The sequence below is a fragment of the Nansenia antarctica genome (genome assembly GCF_963989245.1).
Source record: "Nansenia antarctica genome assembly, chromosome: 6".
Lineage (NCBI taxonomy): Eukaryota > Metazoa > Chordata > Actinopteri > Argentiniformes > Microstomatidae > Nansenia > Nansenia antarctica.
This window is the reverse complement of record NC_137676.1, coordinates 9,853,290-9,873,589: the sequence shown is the minus strand read 5'-3', so window position 1 is coordinate 9,873,589 and position 20,300 is coordinate 9,853,290. Positions and strand designations below refer to the sequence as shown.

The following is a 20,300-nucleotide window of genomic DNA, read 5'->3' as shown; positions in this document are numbered from 1 at the left end:
GTGTTCCAGGCACCGAGCGTGACATACCTGGGCCACACTATTACAGCTCAGGGTCTACGGCCAGTGGAAGACAAGGTGAAGGCAATCAAGGAGGCACCAAGCCCCAGGAACGTGCCCGAACTCAGATCATTTCTGGGCATGGTGAACTATTATGGGAGATTCCTCCCAGACCTTTCCACGGTGCTGGCGCCCCTGTATTCTTTACTCCACAAGGGCTCAGGGTGGGAGTGGGGGCCGGCACAGGAGACAGCCTTCACTAATGTGAAAACACAGCTACATTCGGCGAGACTTCTCGTCCATTACGACCCAGACAAAGAGATCATACTGTCCTGTGACGCCTCACCATATGGCGTCGGGGCGGTACTGTCCCATGTGATGAAGGATGGATCGGAGAAGCCCATCGGGTTCACGTCACGGACTCTAACACCGGCTGAGAAAGGCTACTCCCAGCTGGACAAGGAGGGTCTGGCGGTGGTTTTTGCAGTTAAGAGGTTTCACCAGTACCTCTACGGGCGGCCATTCACTATTTGTACAGATCACAAACCACTGGTGGGTCTTTTCAGCGAGCTGAAGTGCATTCCGCCTATGGCGTCGGCGAGGGTACAACGCTGGGCCCTCACCCTTTCAGCGTACCAGTACACCATTGTCTACAGAGCAGGGCAGGACAATGCCAATGCAGACGCCCTGAGTAGACTTCCCCTACCGGGTACGCCATCCCAGACGGTGGCGCCACCAGAGACAGTGTTTTTGATGGAGAGACTAGCCAAGTCTCCAGTGAACGGCCGACGGATAAAGCAGTGGACAGAGAGAGACCCGATCCTCTCTCAGGTGAAGAGGTTTCTGTTACAGGGTTGTCCCCCTGTGGCCGAGGACGACAGGCTGAAGCCATACTACAGACGCCAATTGGAGCTGAGTATTGAGGATGGCTGCATTCTCTGGGGCTCCAGAGTGGTGGTGCCCCCACAAGGGAGGGCACAGGTGATGGAGGAGATTCACGAGGGCCACCCTGGGTTTTCTCGCATGAAAGGGTTGGCCAGAGCCTATGCGTGGTGGCCCAACATGGCCCAGAACAAAGTGAGGTCTTGCTCCCAATGTCAATTGCACCAGAAGATGGCGCCACCCGCCCCGCTCCATCCATGGGAGTGGCCGGACCGTGCGTGGTCCCGGCTACATGTGGACTTTGCTGGGCCTTTTATGGGCCATATGTTTTTTGTTCTCGTGGATGCTCATTCTAAGTGGCTGGAGGTACACCAAATGAGCAACATCACAGCACAGGTGACAATTGACAAGCTGCGTCAGATCTTCTCAGTGCATGGTCTTGCTGAGGCGTTGGTGAGTGACAACGGGCCGACTTTCACAAGTGAGTTATTTAGGGAGTTCATGGAGAGGAATGGTATTCGCCACATCTGCACCGCACCTTTCCACCCAGCCTCCAATGGCCTGGCGGAGCGGGCCGTGCAGACCTTTAAGGAGGGTCTGAAGCGTATGACGGGGAGCGAAAGCGTGGCCACAAAACTGTCACAGTGGTTGTTTCAATATCGCATCACACCACAGATAACGACCGGCCTCACTCCCGCTGAGATGTTGATGTCGAGGAGGCCTAGATCGCGTCTGGACTTACTGCGTCCGGATGTGAAGGCAAGAGTGGAGAGAAACCAAGAGAAACAGAAAGAGGGCCACGACTTGCATGCCCGAGAGAGACATTTCGGGGTCAAAGACAGAGTGTATGTGAGGAACTTTGGCAGTGGTCAACGCTGGCTGCCAGTGCCAGGGGTTATTCTTAAGCAAAGTGGGCCCATCTCGTTTGTGGTAAAGCTATCGGACGGTAGAGTAATCCGAAGGCACCAGGACCACATCCGTCTACGCCATGACACTCCACAGCCTCTGACCGATCCAGCAGAGGTGAACGTCGAGGACATTATAGGGGGAAGGGGGCAGGACCTGACCCCGATAGAACAACCAGGCACCCCAGCTGGGGAACATACAGGGAATACTGCAGATGGTCACGGGGGTGGAGGAGACCCGGTGGCAGGGGCTACAACAGGAGAGGAGGGCTTCATACTTGCACCCACCTCTTTAGGGCAGGCAGAGACACGCCCTCCAGGGCAAACTCCAGTACTTTCTGCAACGCCGTTGGCACTACGCCGATCACAGCGTAGTCGCAACGCTCCGGTGAAACTGACTTTCTAAGGGGTAGTGGGGGAAAAAAAAAAAGAAAAAGATTTTGTTGTTCTACAAGGACAGTCTGTTGGTGTTAAGGGGTTTGTTTACAAAGGGGTTTTTGACTTAAGGGGGAAGGGATGTTATAATGGGTAATTTGGATACATTATTAGATCGTTATGGTGATGACCCCTAACCTTACAGGTCATGACACAGGAAGTGGGGGTGTGGTCAATGTGTGTTATGCGGAAAGGGATTTCAGTCTGTGAATGTACTCTGTATTGTGAACTACAAGTCTCCGGTATTAAAGTTATGAAACCGCACCACTGGCGTGATTATTGAAGTCAGGTTACCACACACGGCAATGTCAGTTACAACAACATTTGAAATATCTAGGCCCTTGGTGATGATAAGGTCCAGAGTGTGACCTTGATTATGAGTTTAGTTTATGTTCAACTGGAAACGGTAGTGAGCGCAGATTTTCGTGTTTTGACTTCGCTGGGAGTTCGTTAAAAATGCCTTTCTACCAAAGAACCGTGGAACCGTGGTGGATGGTCGCAAACTTCGGCCTGTTATATTTTCTGCATTGGATGAGGTTTGCTGTCATACAATGATCAATCAATGTAGAATTATATTGATCACTACTTTGGCTGATGTGTATTGCTATGCGCTCTGCACTGCGGGCTCGTGCGATTCAGGACAGCTGTGAAAGGAGACAGTGTGTGTGCACTGCTGCGTAATGCGTCTATATCACAAAATGTATATTTGATAAGTAAGTAAGCTAGCTAAATTAGTAATCTAGCTAACTATGATTGGAAACAACGTACTATCCAGTTGTGGAATTATATTGGCTGTCCCGGGCTTACACAAGCTACTTGAATCACGCATTCAACTGGATGCAGAACTGGTACATAGTAGACATGATTCGAATGAGACAGGCGCGTATAATAAATCATACCTCCACTATTTTTGGAAATTAAGTAGTGTCCAGTTGTGGAATTATACTTAGCAATATTCGGAGTCTGGGGCAGTTCTTATGCGCTCTGCCCTTCTGACTGTGCGATGCAGGACAGCTGTGAAAGGAGACTGACCAGGCAATCTTCAGGCATCTATTGACACTTACCACGACACGGTACTTTCCATGGAATTATACATGGTGTCGACCAGGGTAATTGGCCGGGCGGATTTCCCTGGTCAGTTGCGTTCAGACATACGCCGACACAGGCTCGTATGTGTCACAACACTGGCTCCCCGCTGGTGGAATGAGCTCCCAACGGCTGTCAGAACGGCAGAGTCACTACCCATCTTCCGTCGTAGACTGAAGACCCATCTCTTCAGGTTACACCTTGACTGCTCCTCCTGAGACATCTTCTGCCCCTCACCACTACGTCTCCTAAAGACACCCGCTTTCCCCTCTACTGTGTCCCTAAGAACTTCTATTGCCCCCCTTGTACTGTTTCTCCCCCCCCAAAAAACTAGGTTTTAGAAGAAGGTGATAGAAGGTTTTTCCTTCTATCAATGGCCCCGGGCCTGAGCTAGATTACTCTTCCTGCTACGAATGGTGGACTGATGATTCTCATGCTTAGTATTCAAATGTATTGATTGTAAGTCGCTTTGGAATAAGGCGTCTGCTAAATGCCAAAAATGTAATGTGTGAAAGGGGCTTAAGAGTCTGTCCTTTCTTCATTAAAAGCTCTGTTTTCGCTGTCTACCTTTCTTTTTTTGAAGCACACCATGTCTTTTCTCTAACTTATTTCTCTGTCATCCCCTGTGTGTGTATCTGTCATCTCACTGACTCGAGCTTACAATGCTAGCTAAACCAGTACCGTAAAGGCTAGAAAATCGGCTCAGATTTAGATAGAAACGCTCTGTCAAAATGTAATAATTCTCAATAATGTATTGGTTATAGCTCTGGGTCCGGATTGGACGGCGTCTGGGTCCGGGTCCGGACCGCGGTCTGCCTATTAGTGATCTCTGGTATAGAGATTAGATTTGAAGGGTGTATAAACGGGTGTTCTGACCTGGGATTAGCCGTTCTGTTACTGATATGAACCGGGGTAGCAAGTATTGGGTGACATCAGTGTAGGCCGGGTAACCTGTGGTGCCGAGGTGGGTGTTGTTGTTGAGGCTGGTGTCTTCCTGTGGTGTCGGGGTGATCTTAATGAGGCGAGTGTCTTCTTGCAGTGTCGGGGTGGGGCGTTGGGTGCTATTGCTGAGGCTAGCGTCCCAAGGAAAGTGGGGCCAGGTGTTCTATGGGTGAGGCGTGAGGGCCACGCCTCTCTTCACCATGTTCTCCAAATCTGCTGAGAATGGCAGGAATCGTGCGATGGGAGAGAAGACAGGGGAGAGTGACTCGGTGAAGGAGTGTCTTGGGGAGTTAGGGGTAGAGTGGACTGGGGGGTTGAGGGCAGGGAGGGGGGGGTGATGGGAGAGAATGGGTAATGAGGAGAGGAGTGGTTTTGATGTCCTTCAGTGTTGAGTCGCAGTACTGTGGCAAAGCAACAATAAGTGACAAAATAAGTAAGATAATTAGATTAATTAATTATTATTAAAGAATAAGAGATTTATAAAAGAGATACTGAGTGAAAAGAAACATGTGATCGTCTCCCCTTGTCCACTGGTTCCTGCCCCCTTTATGCAAGTTCCCCGTAAGGAGGCACAGGTGTCTTGCATCCCTTGATGAGCACGCGGTCGGTTCTCCTGCGGCCGCCACGGTGATTGCCCAATGCGGGACAGCTGCGCGAACAGGCAGTATCTCCCGTCTATTACTCTGCCTTGGGGACTGGGTGTGCGCTTTCCATGGTGCTGAGCCCCCAGCTTATGGGCAGCAGTGAAGGGGATATCACAACTGTGAACACACGCACACACACACACACACACACACACACACACACACACACACACACACGCAAACCAAACCACTCATGCAAAAATGCACACACATCCCAATATTCTTTGCTGTTTGGGATAGGGATACAGTGTAGTTCTCCACCATGACGGAGAAGTCATGGAGAAGTAAGGCTTTCCCAGGTGGAAGAGGAGCTCCATATTTTCAAGATTGAGCTTGAGTTGGTGAGCAGACATCCACACAGAGATATCTGTGAGACACATAAAGACATGTGTCGTCACAACTTGTGTGTCAGAGGGGGCACAGCTATGCTGAGTGTCATCAGCATAGCAATGGTAAGAGAAACCATATGAGGAAATGACAGTGCTAAGAGATTTGGTATACAGAGAGAACAATAGGACAGAGCCCCGGGGGAGGGTCCTGAGGACAGCACTCTCCATGGTACCTGGTATGAGCAATCAGCCAGCTAGGATACAAACCTGGAGAGTGCAGAGCCTGAGATGTCCAGCTCTGAGAGGGTGAAGAGAAGGATTTGGTGGTTTACTGTGTTGAACCCAGCAGACAAGTCCAGAAGAATGAGAACAGAGGAGAGGGAGGAAGCTGTAGCAGTGTGGAGAGCCTCCATGACAGCAAAGAGAGCAGTCTCGGTAGAGTGAGCAGCCGAATGACAGATGGCTCAAGTGATGTCTTTTTGAGAAGAGATTTGACTGAAAGGCAGCAGGCACAGAGACGGTGGTCAAGAAGGAATTGATGAGGGTGGTAAGGAAAGGAAGAATGTCTTTTAAGATGGTGTGTGTGTCATCTGCAAAGAAGGAGGAGGGAGAGGGGGAGGTGGATTGAGGAGTGAGGAGAATGTGGCAAACAGTTTCCTTGGGTCAGAGGCAGATGATTGAATTTTAGAATGGTAGAATAAAGCTTTAGCAGTCACAGAGGAGAGAGTGACAAGATGCTAGATTGTCAGGATGGTCAGTTTTCCTCCATTTCTCCTCTCAGCTGCTTGAAGGCCAAACACCCACCATAAATACAAACACACACATACAAAAACACACACGCACACGCACACACCCACACCCACACACATACAAAAACACCCACACATATGCTCACACTCTGGTGTATTTAGATGTAATAAAAACTACTAAATACAAGACACACACACACACACACAATACTCATATTTAGACAAAAACAACTAAATACAAGATCCTTTATCACCACACAGGTAAGGTTGGTGGAAATGGTGGGGGAGATGGTATGAAACTGTATGATTAACCGTCCCAAGAATGGCACCAATATTACCTATTGTCAATATATACTGTACATATACTGCAATGATGCAATCAATCAAACATTACTACTCTCAGATATTCAGCAGAGGCTCATGGTTCTCTAGGATGGTCAGTCCAGCTGAATGTCAGTCACAACTCCATTGAGCAGAGACAACACACGTATTTGTCTATGCAGACACCATAATCCCTCTCCCTCTCACCTGTGCCCCCCCCCTCTCTCTCTCTCTCTCTCTCTCTCTCACTTGCCTCCCCTCCCCCTCCCTCCCGACACTCTCTCTCTCTCTCTGTCTCTCTCTCTCTAGTGACTGGGATGATAGGCTCTCTGATGACTTCAGAGTGAAGTATGCACTGGGCAAGAGTCTCTAATGATGCACCCAGTGCATGCATTAACAACATAACCTGAACAAATTAAGTAATATTTCAACATGTTGTCCTCAGAACACATGACAACTGAAAGGATTTACCATCTTTGTTCTCTCCTCTTGAATGAGGTGCCATTCCTCTGCCTACGTTTGTGTGTGTGTGTGTGTGTGTGTGTGTGTGTGTGTGTGTGGGTGTGTGTCACCTGGGTGTGCCGGGGCCTGATCAGTTTACAGGAGCTGGCACTTTTACCTGTCTGACAAGCCGGATCTCTCCAACACCCCTACAGGCCTGCAGGTGAAAGAAAAAGAGAGAGAGGGAGGGAGAAAAGGAGGGGAGGAGGTGAGAGAGAGCTGAGCTCGAGACCAGCTAATGATGGAGGTGGAGCCCAGCAGGAGCCCCACCCCCCTTTCAGAGGCAGATATAAACCTGCAGTCCACAGACAGAAGGCACTCAGAGGGACTTAACTTTCCTCTTAGTGAGCCCACCTGCTCCTCTTTCTCTGTCTCTGTTCATCTCCCCTCCTCATTTCTTCTCATCCCCCCAACAGAAGAACAGCCATGAGTGTCTCATACTCTAAGACAAGCTACAGTTCAGGCAGCATGAGCGGCGGTGGCGGTGGGGGCAGCTTTGGCGGCGGCTTCAGCAGTGGTGGTGGTGGTGGAAGCGTCCGTAGAAGTGGTGGCTTCTCCAGCATGTCTGCTGCTCCCCTGGGCTCCAGCCGTATGAGCAGCAGTATGTCTGTCAGACGCTCCGGTGGTGGTGGCGGCTTCGGCATGGGAGGAGGTGGAGGTGGATCCGGCTTCAGCTACTCAAGCGGTGGTGGTGGTGGTGGTGGTGGTAGTTTTGGCATGGGCCTTGGTGGCGGTGGCGGCGGTGGCTTTGGTGGTGGTAGCTACGGCGGTGGTAGCTACGGCGGTGGTATGGGCGGTGGTAGTTATGGCGGTGGTGGCTTTGGCGGTGGCTTTGCCCCCATCACAGCAGTCACAGTCAACCAGAGCCTCCTGGCCCCCCTCAACCTGGACATCGACCCCAATATCCAGACCGTCCGCACCCATGAGAAGGAACAGATCAAGACCCTCAACAACCGCTTCGCCTCCTTCATCGACAAGGTCAGTGCTCCTCTGGTGTTCAAAAGTAATTTTGTCTGGTTATAGATTCAGATCTGTTAATTATGTGTAGTAGTAACATGTAATAGGTATGTAATAACTGTAGCCAAGTCCAAATTTGTTGAACAGCATATTGCAAGGATGAGGTGGTGGCAGCAAGACAGACATAGTATTTGCTCAGTTTCAAATGTATCAGGTGTCCTTGATTTAGCTTGGATAATGGACTAGATATGCAGGTTTTAGACTTTTGAGACTGTTTCATTTGGGTTCATTGTGCCACACAAGCTAAATCAAGCGACATAAAGTATCTAAAATAACAAATTATTTAAATCCAGGTCAGGAGCATAAACTTAGTAGCCTGCAGGTCTCTATAGTGAGTGACTGGGTTCATTAATTATTTCTCAAACACACTGATCAGCTCAACAAACACGGAAATCCTGCCCATATAGGAACCAGCTAGAGCTGGCTGTGAAAACAAATACTGAGTATAGTTACACTGCACTGTAGAATATAATCTATTTACAGGTTGTCAAAGCACCGTTGTTGCATTGATACATAGAAACTGACAGTGGATAGCTGCCTGAGTAGTTCTCTATGACCGTAATTGACCAGCAGACCATGTCTCTGGGTTTGAGGCGGGTGAGGATAGAAACCCTACCCCAGGCGGATCACATGTCCCCGAGCTCTCTCTGAGGGAGCAAGGGGGGGAGGGGTATCAGGTTATCCTCCATTCCCATGGTAGCAGCAACTCACAGGGTCTTCTTTGAAAGGCTCAGAAGGTGTGCAGAAGAGTGTCATCTCGAGTATCTTAAGAACACAACAATACAACAATAGTATGCATGTGTGTCGATATACAATACGTTTGATATAATAATAATAATAATAATAATAATAATAATAATAATAATAATAATAATAATAATAAATTTAAAAATGCTTGCAAAACACCATTTATTTATTTTGGGCTGAATACATTCTGTGCAGGAGTTGTCTTCCGTAGAATGAAAAATGTAATAACATAAGATTGAAACTATTTGATCAAATGAAGGAGTTGTGTTTTAGGGCCAGTCCCTAAATACCTTTATGTTTGATATACTTTTAGTAAATGGACTGACTTATATAGTGCCTTATTCCAAAGCGCTTTACAATGGCCTCTCATTCACCCATTCACACACACATTCACACACCAATGGTGGCAAGCTACCATGCAAGGCGCCGGCCCGCTCATTGGGAGCAATTTGGGGTTCAGTGTCTTGCCCAAGGACACTTCGACATGTGGCCAGCCAGGGCTCGAACCACCGATCTGCCAACCTTGTGATCATTAGACACCGGCTCTACCTCCTGCACCACAGCTGTCCCTTATAGTCTTTTGTGAAGATCACAAGAAGATAGAGACATTTTTCTCCATCCTGTCAGTGAAAATGCTCACTCAGCCCTTCACACAGAAACACCAACCAACCACACCTGCTTTTGTCTTGAATGAGTGAATCAAATTCAGTCTATTGCATTATCAGAATATCGGATGTAACGTTCAAAGTTCAAACACACGTATCTTCCATTAACATTATCAATCAATTATTATACTTTCACCGTCAGAGTCACATAAAAGTAAATTATATATTCGAGCACAATACTGTATAGTTACTGCATCAACGCAGGTTTTTGTTGGACTCTATAGCCTTAAATGTCCTATAAATATAATGCATGTCAGCACTACACAGCCTGTGAGCCTAAGGCTAGGGTGTGGCACACTAGGGTTTACTCTCAGGCTCAGGGTGTGGTACAGTACATGGTACAGTGAGGTACGGTTAGGTAACTGCTGAGGCTTGCCCGTTAGGGCTGAAAGGAGAAGGGAGGGCTAGGGCATAGGTGTGGTGGCATGGGCATGGCCGTGGGCGTGGGGGACCTCCCTCTCCTACCGCAGGGACAGGCAAGGACAGCTCCCTGGCCCTCTTGGGGCAGGCCTCCAAAGCTACTGTCCCTGGCCCTCTATGGGTAGGCATCCCAAGCTCCCTGGCCCTCTAGTGGCAGGCCTCCACAGTTCCTTGGTCATCTAGTGGTAAGCCTCCATGGCTCGCAGGCCCTCTAGAGGCGACTGTAAACTTCTACCTCAAACAAGGAAGAAATCTGCTCAGGCAATAGGAACACATTGAGACTTGTAATTGACCCAAGTCATTTCAGTTCAGGGAAATCAAGTCATGTCAAGTCAAGTTTATTTATAAAGCACATTTAAAACAGCTTTCGCTGACCAAAGTGCTGTACATGGATTAAGATCACAATAAAAGGCAATAATATCACAATATACACAATCATAACAACAAGGAAAGCTTTAACATGAACTCATCAGCAGTACAGAACACCCTCAGAGTACAGCGAGATCCTCAACCAGTCCGCTCCTGGCCCCAGGGAAAAGCTTGCCTTTAGCAGCTGCCAATAAGGGCCCACTGAAAGAGCTGAGTGTAGGAGTGCAGGTCTTTGTAACCAAGGTATGGGAGAATGGCAGCTTTGTCTGAGGAAAGTCCTGATTGGCAGTAAAGGCAGAGAGTCTTTAGGACCTCAGGTAGAATATGCATATGAATTGTGAGCCACTAAATACAGTCAAGTTAATCCACTTCTCAGATGTATGATTGTATTGCCAGGAAGATGTTACCACAGCAACTTATATGGCTGACAAATCACATGATAAATCAGAAGATGAGATTCCCAAATATCTGAGACAAAACATCTGTCCAACCTTTTCTATTGGATAATCATCTTGTGACCTCAGATCTTGTGATTGTGTGGTCTCTCCTCTAGCCACCTTACACTAACTAACTCCTCTGATGTCACTTCCTGTGTACAGGTGCGCTTCCTGGAGCAGCAGAACAAGATGCTGGAGACCAAGTGGACCCTCCTACAGGACCAGACCACCACACGCTCCAACATCGACGGCATGTTCGAGGCCTACATCGCCAACCTGCGCAGGCAGCTGGATGGCCTGGGCAATGAGAAGCACAAGCTGGAGGGAGAGTTGAAGAACATGCAGGTTCTGGTGGAGGACTTCAAGAACAAGTGAGTGTGAATGGAGAAACACAAACCTAGAAGAAATCTCTAGAATGGCATAAAATCAGCAGTGCAACACCACTTAAGATTGAACATTAGAATGGCATAGGCATTGTACAGGTTTACTGTTCTCATCTATGTTGGCCAATGTAACAACATCATATTCTGTCTCTTTTCAGATATGAAGAAGAAATCAACAGGCGTGCTGGAGTGGAGAACGAATTTGTCCTTCTCAAGAAGGATGTTGATGGTGCCTACATGAACAAGGTGGAGCTGGAGGCCAGGGTCGACGCCCTCCAGGACGAGATCAACTTCCTCAGAGCCGTCTACGAGGCGGTAAGGCCCACATCCTGTCTTATAGTCATGAATTATATTTTATTATACAATAAAACCTTACAGGTGTTATATCACAAAACACAAATCATATCATTTTCATTGGGAGTCAATGGTGTTGATACTCCCACGTCTCCCTCCCTCACTCTCCTTTTCCACCCCTCTTGTCCTTCTCTCCCTCCAGGAGCTGTTTGAGCTTCAGGGCCAGATCAAGGACACCTCAGCGGTGGTGGAGATGGACAACAGCCGTAACCTGGACATGGACTCCATCGTGGCTGAAGTGCGCGCCCAGTACGAGGACATCGCCAACCGCAGCAGAGCCGAAGCCGAGACTTGGTACAAGCAGAAGGTAAGAGGAGAATAATCTATATCATCCAGTTATTTACTTTAAATGATAATCATAGAGATGATGAAGCCCCCCAAAATATTCCATCTTCAGATGTAGGATTCTATTCCATTCCATAGACAATGGGTGTGTTCGTAAATTCGCTCTGAGAGCGCCGGAGTGCACATTCGTTTTAACGTCATAAAGGGACCAAGTAATTTTGATTGGACAAGAGGCATTCCATGAGTGCTAATCGGATAATCAGCGAATTTACGAATGCAGCCATAATTCTATCTTCAGATGGACAATGAAGTTCTATTGCATTCCATTCTAATGGACTGCACTTCTATCTGTCTTCCACCAGTTCGAGGAGATGCAGACTTCAGCAGGATCGTACGGTGAGGACCTCCGCTCCACCAAGGCCGAGATCTCTGAGCTCACCCGCATGATCAGCCGACTCCAGAACGAGATTGAGTCAGTCAAGTCACAGGTACTGTATTATGGATAACTCCTAACACAAAATTCATAGATAGTGGCATTTAATTTATTGAATGTGTATTCATACAAGTGAGAAAAACAAATAATTTGCTAGTTGTGACATAGTTTCAATCATCTAGAGTGCTAATGGTGCCTTGTTATAAAGTGACAAAAAACATATCATAAGGTTCGTTTTCAACTTGTAATCTTACCATCTCTTCTTTCACCTGTTAGCGTGCTACCCTGGAAGCCCAGATTGCAGAGGCTGAGGAGCGTGGTGAGATGGCTGTGAAGGATGCCAGGCTGCGCATCAAGGATCTGGAGGATGCCCTCCAGAGGGCCAAGCAGGATATGGCACGCCAGGTCAGAGAGTACCAGGAGCTGATGAACGTCAAGCTGGCCCTGGACATTGAAATCGCCACCTACAGGAAACTACTGGAAGGAGAAGAGAGCAGGTAAGCACAAATCCAGAGAAGAAGAATTTACAAACATGCATTGCAAAGAAAATCGATAGGTCAGTTAGAATAAAAGCAATAGAAATGATGTTACCAAACATCTAAATGCAGTCAACTCTTTCTCAAGGGTATGTCTTGAATAGCTAATACATCGCCTCACAATGGTAGACATTCAAAATGAATGTTGATTATAACGTTATTGTAACTGCTAACTAATCCATGTGTCTTCCCCCAGAATCTCTGCTGGTGGTGCAACTGCAACCGTCCACGTCACAAGCTCTGGCGGTGGTGGCGGCGGCGGCGGTGGCGGATTCGGCGCTGGTGGCGGATATGGCGGTGGCCTGAGCCTGGGTGGAGGTGGAGGCGGTGGTGGCAGTTACGGCTACAGCAGCGGAGGTGGCATGAGCAGTGGGATGTCCATGTCCATGGGAGGAGGAGGAGGAGGAGGCGGAGGCTACAGCATGAGCAGCGGAGGTGGTGGCGGCGGCATGATTTCCCGCTCCAGCTCCAGCTCTGTCTCCTCCAGTCGTCGCTACTAGACACAGCGGCAGTCCCTCCCTCCTTCCAGTTTTCCTCTCCATCCCCCTCTCCTCCACAACAAGCTTTCACCCTCTCATTATCCTGTCACCTGCAGACACAGAGCATCCACTGATCTACACTAAACCATGGTCTGTCAGATATTAAGACCCATCCTTAGAGATGTACACACCCCAGAGCTACACAGACTTATCACATACTAGACAAGATGAGAATCAGATAATGCACTCTGACTTCGGTTGACAGCTACCATATGCTGTTATTCTCCATCTTCCAAGTATTTGTATATGTCTGTGTTGAGGCTCTCTCTTCAGCACCTTGACCTTGCTCACAGATTCAGAACATACACACACAATGTAAAGATAGAGGCAGAGAGATACCAAAAAATATATATTTGGAGGAAAAGAAGAAGTGTGTCTACTGCCCAGTCAGTCCGGCTGTCTTTTAGTTGCTGGATGTGCATTGTCATGGAGACACAGCAGTGGCTGTAGTGCCATGACAGAGCGTCCGTAGAGAGCAACATTATCTTACCACTATACACACGATGGTGAAAACTACAGAGTGTCATATGATTCTCCCTGACCTCTGCACCCCACTGCCGCCATCTTGCTGTGTACTGTGAGGCCATTAAAAGCAACCGTATACAGTCCTAAAGTGGTCCCCTAAGCTCTTGGACAGACCCCTAGCATTTAGCTACTCTAGTACTCTCCCTGTCTTAGGGACTATGGGTTCTCCATTGAGGTTTGCAAACAGTGCTTTTATTCTGCTGTTTTCTTTTTATTCTGAACAAATTAAGGCTGACTAGTACGACCAGATTTCTTGAATGTCATTGACCAATATACCAACAACATATCTTGAATAAATCTGAGTTCTATTACATCTTTGTTGTGACTCATCTTTCTCTTGTTTTGTGGTGCAAGGTTTACAATCCTTTCAAGGGTTTAAAAGGCAATAATGGGATTGGTACATCCATTTTTAGACTTCTAGCCATTCGAGACATGCCCAATGATAGCCACAGATTCTTGAAGAATATTAAGTTAATAAATGGCTCATGAGCTTGGTTCAACTGTCTTAAGGGCTCTGCACACAGCGTGCGATTTCTGTTGTATGTTCTCATAGACTTCCATTCAAACTTCAAAATGGAACGTTGACGCGCAACAGAAATCGCACGCTGTGTGCAGAGCCCTTTACAATCAGAACCCAAAATTAACATTTACTTCATTGTTTGTAAACAATGTAATTGTAAATAAATACTATATAGCTTCAACATTGTTACATGATCATGTGGATCTCATGGATGGTTAGTTCTTGCATACATAGCTCTATCTATGAATTTGAGAGTAGTTACAATTCTCCAGCTCTGTCCCTGGGCTGTTTACAATAGCAACTGCAGTATCAATGCATTTCCCCAAAAATGCTTATATTAGCTGCCATGACAATGTAACACTAGAACAGCCATGGGTGGGGTCAATTGACCATGTGAGTAAAAACAAATGTATATCTTTGCACTCAATAACATGTCAGGACCATAGGTGAAAGTGGGCCGGAACGGTCCGGTGCTGCGTTCCGGCAAGACTTTCTGTGCCGGAACGCCGTTGGGGGAAGAGATGCAGCTGCCTGTCAATCAAAATCCGATTGCTGCAGAGTGCAGAAGCAATCACGATTCACGATCCATAATTTCCAACAAGGAAACACATGGCTGACGTTATGTTTCGTTGCGTCTATTTTAATACCTTTGAAAAGGACACGTTAACCTGCTTTACAGTAGACCCGACGCAACGCGACGTGGTTGGGTGGGCAGCACTGGGCACTGAGACAGTCCGACCGGGATTACAGTCGCGCCGTATGGAAGCATATAGTGGACTTTATTCAAATGTTAATGCAATTTGAGATTGCATTTGTATGTTCCACTTTTGCATGCATTCTTTCAGACAATATTCAAATTCAAAAGCAATTCTAATGATTTGCATTTTCATTTTCATGTACCTGATGTGCACATTCGCTGTTAATATTAAAATGATAATGCAAAGCCATTTGACATTTAATTTTCAAAGTCTGCTTTGTAGCTGACAAAATTCAAAAGTTCATTCTAATGTGAAAATTACTATGCAATCCCAAAATAGCATATTAATTTGCCACTTTTGCCTGCGTTATTTGAGTCAATATTCAAATTGTAATGCAATAATGTGATACGCAATTGCATTTACATGTTCTAGTAAACACATCCGCTTTGTAGCTGACAAAATTAAAATGTTCATTCTAATGTGAAAATGACTATGCTGTTATGCACACCTTGAAACTGGAAAGCCAAATGTGGTGGAACCCCAGAGAAACAGAGACAGAGGCCAGGAGAATATATAATGATTTATTATGGAAAATATAAACAAAGAAATAGGCCCTACACTAACTAGTGGAAAAACAAACAAAAGGTGTGATGCAGGCGATAGTTATGGGGTGTGTAATTATACTATGTGTGTGTGCGTGTATGAGGTCAGGGGTGTTGTATTATGTGCTGCGATACTACCCTAGTGAGCAAAGTCCGAGATCCTTTTCGGGTCAGGGAGAGTGATCCATGAGAGAGTAGTCCAGAGGGGAGTCCAGGGGTCGAGCCAGGGAGAGAAATCCAAAAGAGAGAAGTCCGAGGGAGTCCATACCGAAAGTTATGTCCAAGCGTTGGATCTCCGTCTGTAGCAGGGTTAAGTAGGCGGCTGTCCCGGTGGTGATTGGGACAGCTGGGCTGAAACGTAATAGCCCACACCTGCTGCAAACAGAGCCAGAGATCCGGCCCACTCAATCCGGCCGGGAGGGGGCGCCAGAACGAGGCTCACGGGGGCGTGTTAGATTAGGAGGCACAACATATGCAATCCCAAAATAGCATATTCATTTGCCACTTTTGCCTGCGTTATTTGAGTCAATATTCAAATTGTAATGCAATAATGTGATTAGCAATTTCATTTATATGTTCTAGGAAACACATCCGCTCATTAGAATTGCATTTGAATTTGAATATTGTCTGAAAGAATGCATGCAAAAGTGGAACATGCAAATGCAATCTCAAATTGCATTAACATTTGAATTTAGTCCACTATATGCTTCCATAAGCAAGCCGTGTTGCCAGATTGGGCTACTTTTGGTCACACTGGACGGGTGGATTCGACAGCTTTTAGACTGGTTGGGCTGGAAATTGTCAATTCCATCTGGCAACCCTGGTAGCAAAATATGTGCATACGTATCTGGTAGCCTACTGGTACTTTCAAATCGCATCGTATTATTATTATTATTATTAATAATAATAATAATAATAATTACAATTTACAATACAAATACAACAATTGGGGGTCCCTCAAAGAAAAATTGGGCGCACTGCGCGCGCACAACATCAACCTCCAAGGCTTGATTCTGACCCAGGAAAAACCCTGGTATATACTGTATATACATGATAGCCATCTATGCACTGTATATAAGATGATGACCAAGGGTCTTTCTGCTGCTGACCAAGGGGTTGAGTTCACTTGATGAGGCCCAATTTTGTTTTAGACTCTGTAGGCTACTGTATTTGTTTATTAAGACTTAAGATATATTATCTGAATTTCTCTTGTTTTATTAAATGTTCCAATTATTTTCATTTCTTGTGCTGGTTTAAAATGGCAGGAAACTAGCACAAATAATTGTGTGGGAGAGAGGGGCCGCCGCTACCAAAACGTGCACAGTTTTGGGTCGCTCCACCACCAAAAACTCTCACTCCAAACTTTTGGTGAAACATGGCAGCCCTAAAGTGTTTCTAATTTCGACACCAACACCACGATGTGTGTGTTCAGGGATGCATGAAGCTGGGGGCAGGAGGAGAACAATATGAAACGATGAAGGTTGGGGTAGTAGCCTATAGTTCCTGTAAGAAACTCAAACCACTTTCACCCCTGGTCAGGACCCTCCTTTCATGACCTTTCCTAGATATGTATATCCTTAGATTTTCAAAATCACACCAGGATAAGCTATTTTGCAGTTTTTCTGTGTAGGAGGCAGGCTAATTTATGAGGCGCACCAACTAATGGCCGTTGTGTGTAAATAGCAGCTTCCCATTCTAAAGACTATGGTCTCCCGGCGGCTCTAATAGTAGGTAAAATAGGCACATAACAGCTGTTCTAGTGTTAAAGGGCAGATTGGCAATTAGTGTAATTCAATGTAATGAGGGACCAAAAATAACAATAACATCATTGTCAAAGCAGATGCAACACAAAGGGGTTTGTTATTAAGACTTTTTAAGATTATATTGAAGACACATTTTTCGGTTTAACCAGTGACCCTGTTAACTGGTGACTTTCAGCCAAATGTGTTGTGGTGACGGCAGCTGTTAAAAATGTGAACAGAACATCCCAAAAGTCATAAATTCACAGTTGTGTCTGGCTAGCTGGCTACATATCTAACTGATTAAACTTTAGAATGGCTAAACGACACTAAAACATGGCACTACAAAGACACTTTGACACTTTAAAGACACTCTTGAAACATTTCATGGTTTAGTGACCTGGGTTAGTTAAAACTATATAAACTCCTCAAAAAAAGTTCGGAAATGTTATTTTGGTCCACTATTCCTCCCCTTTAATAATACCAATTGGTATTGTATTTTATATCGTTGGAAAGCCTGATTAGTCACCTTTACAACGAGGTACACCTTGTAAGGATCGTGTGGGTAGCGGCCCAAAAATATTTGCCAAAATCCCCTGCAATATTCTTCTGTTGGTATTCACTCTCGTTTTGAGTTGCTTGGTGGATTGGATGATTGCACTCTCCCACAGTAATAAGGAGAAAACAACACATATTGGCCATTTTTACACTTTATTCATTTTACACTGTCAGCGACCTCAGTAGCGTGAAGATCCATACGCAGTCACAACAGCTTGGCTCCTCCTCCTCATGCAGGTCACCAGCCTGGTCACACACTGCTGTGGGACGGCATCCCATTCCTCAACCAGGATTTGCTGCAAGTCAGCCAACATGGTTGCGTTGGTCACTCTGGCACGTACAGCATGCCCAAGCTGATCCCACAAGTGTGCTGATCCCACACCTGTGACTGACATACACCTGCCAGCACTTGAAGCTCAAAACGAGAGTGAATACCAACAGAAGAATATTGCAAGGGATTTTGGCACATTGTTTTGGGCCACCCACACATTTAGCTGTGTTACTCATTCCACGAATGGATGATCCTTACAAGGTGTACCTCGTTGTAAAGGTGACTAATCAGGCTTTCCAACGATATAAAATACAATACCAGTTGGTATTATTAAAGGGGAGGAAGAATCGACTGAAATAACGTTTCCAAACCTTTGAGGGGTTTATTTTCCTGCTAGTTGCTAAGCTAGGAAGTCATTAACAATTGTCATGCCAAATATGGTAATCAGGTCTTTCAAATGCCATGACACGTTCGTCGCTATGCTGACGCTAGCATTCCGGTATATTATCTACCCTAATGTTACAGAGTTGGCTAGTTTAGCAAACAAACCCACATAACAGCCAAAGTAGTGATAAATATAAGTGAGTTATCTAGTTTACTTGTTGACTTATCATCTAGCAGCATGCCAGTCATTTGACTGAATTATTACTGTCTTATTACTGTTATTTGATAAGTAAGTAAGTAAGGTAGCTACCTAGTTATGATTGGAAACAAAGGCTGCATTCGTAAATTCGCTCTGAGAGCGCCGGAGCGCACATAGGGTTCAACATCATAGAGCGACCAAGTCATTTGATTGGACAAGAGGCATATCATGAGTGCTGATCAGATTTCTCATATTTATTAAAACAGCCAAAGTAGTATCCAGTTATGGAATTATATGTATCACTACTTTGGCTGATGTGATGTGGGTTTGTTTGCTACATCAGTTAACTAGCCAACTCATTAACATTAGCATAGCGTGGAGAAACAACAAGGGTAGAGTTTACTCAGGAATGTCCGGAATGCTCATGTCGGAATAGCAATGAATGCGTCATGGTGTTCGAAAGACCTGATTACATAACCCGGACCCATGTTGGCACCCGGACACTATTTGGCATGACACAACCATTAGTGATTTTTCTGATATTAAAAACCATGGTACTAAAATTGTCAGAGTTGTCACAAATGTCTAATTTTAAGATTCACAGCAGGTCCCACATTATAGACATGATATATTTCTAAACTATCACAATGGCATATGTTGATAAATTGTTATGAACTTTTCTAATCAGATACCTTCAAAGGTTAGTGTTGGGAACTTATTGTGATTTTTCTGGTCATTTTCAAATTAGCGCTGGAGGTAGATGAAAACAGCTGATCGTGGGCATGTCCATCAATAGGGAGCTGTTAGCTAGCTCTCTCGCTCTCGGTCTGCTCCTTCTCTTACATTTTTGAATTGAATTTATATCTCAATATCTCTCTCTCACTCTCTCCATTATTTTGCGCCAAAAAGAGACAGTGAGACAATAAACTAGCTAGCCAATATGATTAGGATTGGATGATCAGGATGTGAGGAACCGTCCTCAGAAGATGCACATTTTAGCTAAAAACTATTACGCTATTTTTTTACAAAAAATTTAGATTTGCAGCAACCAACCTTCTAAAAAATCTTTAACTTAATAATACTATCTCACTTGTTTTAAACTACCCAGCAAATGTATCCTCAAAACCCAGCAAATGTCGGCATCTTAAAATTAGGGTTAAATAAAACTTTGCAAGCCCAAAGCACAGTTTCTTCACAAGACTTAGATTCCTATTGTATTTAAATTTAGACAAAATCCTTTTATTGCCAGGCAACTAAGGGTGGTGGAATTAGTCTGAGTGAAGCCTGGTGGAGAGCTGGTATGAAAATGTCCAAGGAGTGGCAGCATTACCGTTACTCATTATCAATACACACCAATGAAAAACTACTACTCCAAGATATTAAGAAGAGACTAATGGTTCGCTAAGAAGGTCAGTCCAGTTGAATGTCAGTCTATGATGACTCCATTGAGCAGAGAGGACAGAGACCTGTTTATATATACAGACATCACCACCTCTCTCTTTTTTTCTCTCTCTCTCTTTGTGTCTAATTGATAGTGAATGGGATGATAGATTAGGAAGGGTAAACCACACTCCAAATTACCACTCCATCTCTGTTGATACACGCCCATTATGTCCACCACACCCAGTGTATGCATCATCAAGTAATATGTTAAAGTGAAGTGTGTGTGTGTGTGTGTGTGTGTGTGTGTGTGTGTGTGTATGACCTAGGTGTGTGTGACCTGGGTGTGTGTCACCCCTGGGTGTGCCGTGGTCTGGTTTACTGGCACTGTTACCTGTCTGACAAGCCCCACCCTATTATGGACAAGATATAAACCTGCGGTCCACAG

General features: G+C 45.7%; 1 protein-coding gene across 1 annotated transcript; it reads left to right on the top strand.

Moving 5' to 3' along the window:
• Window positions 1-7,217: 7,217 nt before the first annotated feature.
• On the top strand, window positions 7,218-12,937 carry LOC308161074 (keratin, type II cytoskeletal cochleal-like; the record flags this gene model as incomplete). Its single annotated transcript, XM_080535019.1, has 7 exons — window positions 7,218-7,769; window positions 10,609-10,817; window positions 10,988-11,144; window positions 11,326-11,490; window positions 11,831-11,956; window positions 12,178-12,398; window positions 12,634-12,937. 7 exons carry the CDS (start codon window positions 7,218-7,220, stop codon window positions 12,935-12,937), a joined length of 1,734 nt encoding a protein of 577 aa, XP_080391145.1.
• Window positions 12,938-20,300: the final 7,363 nt, after the last annotated feature.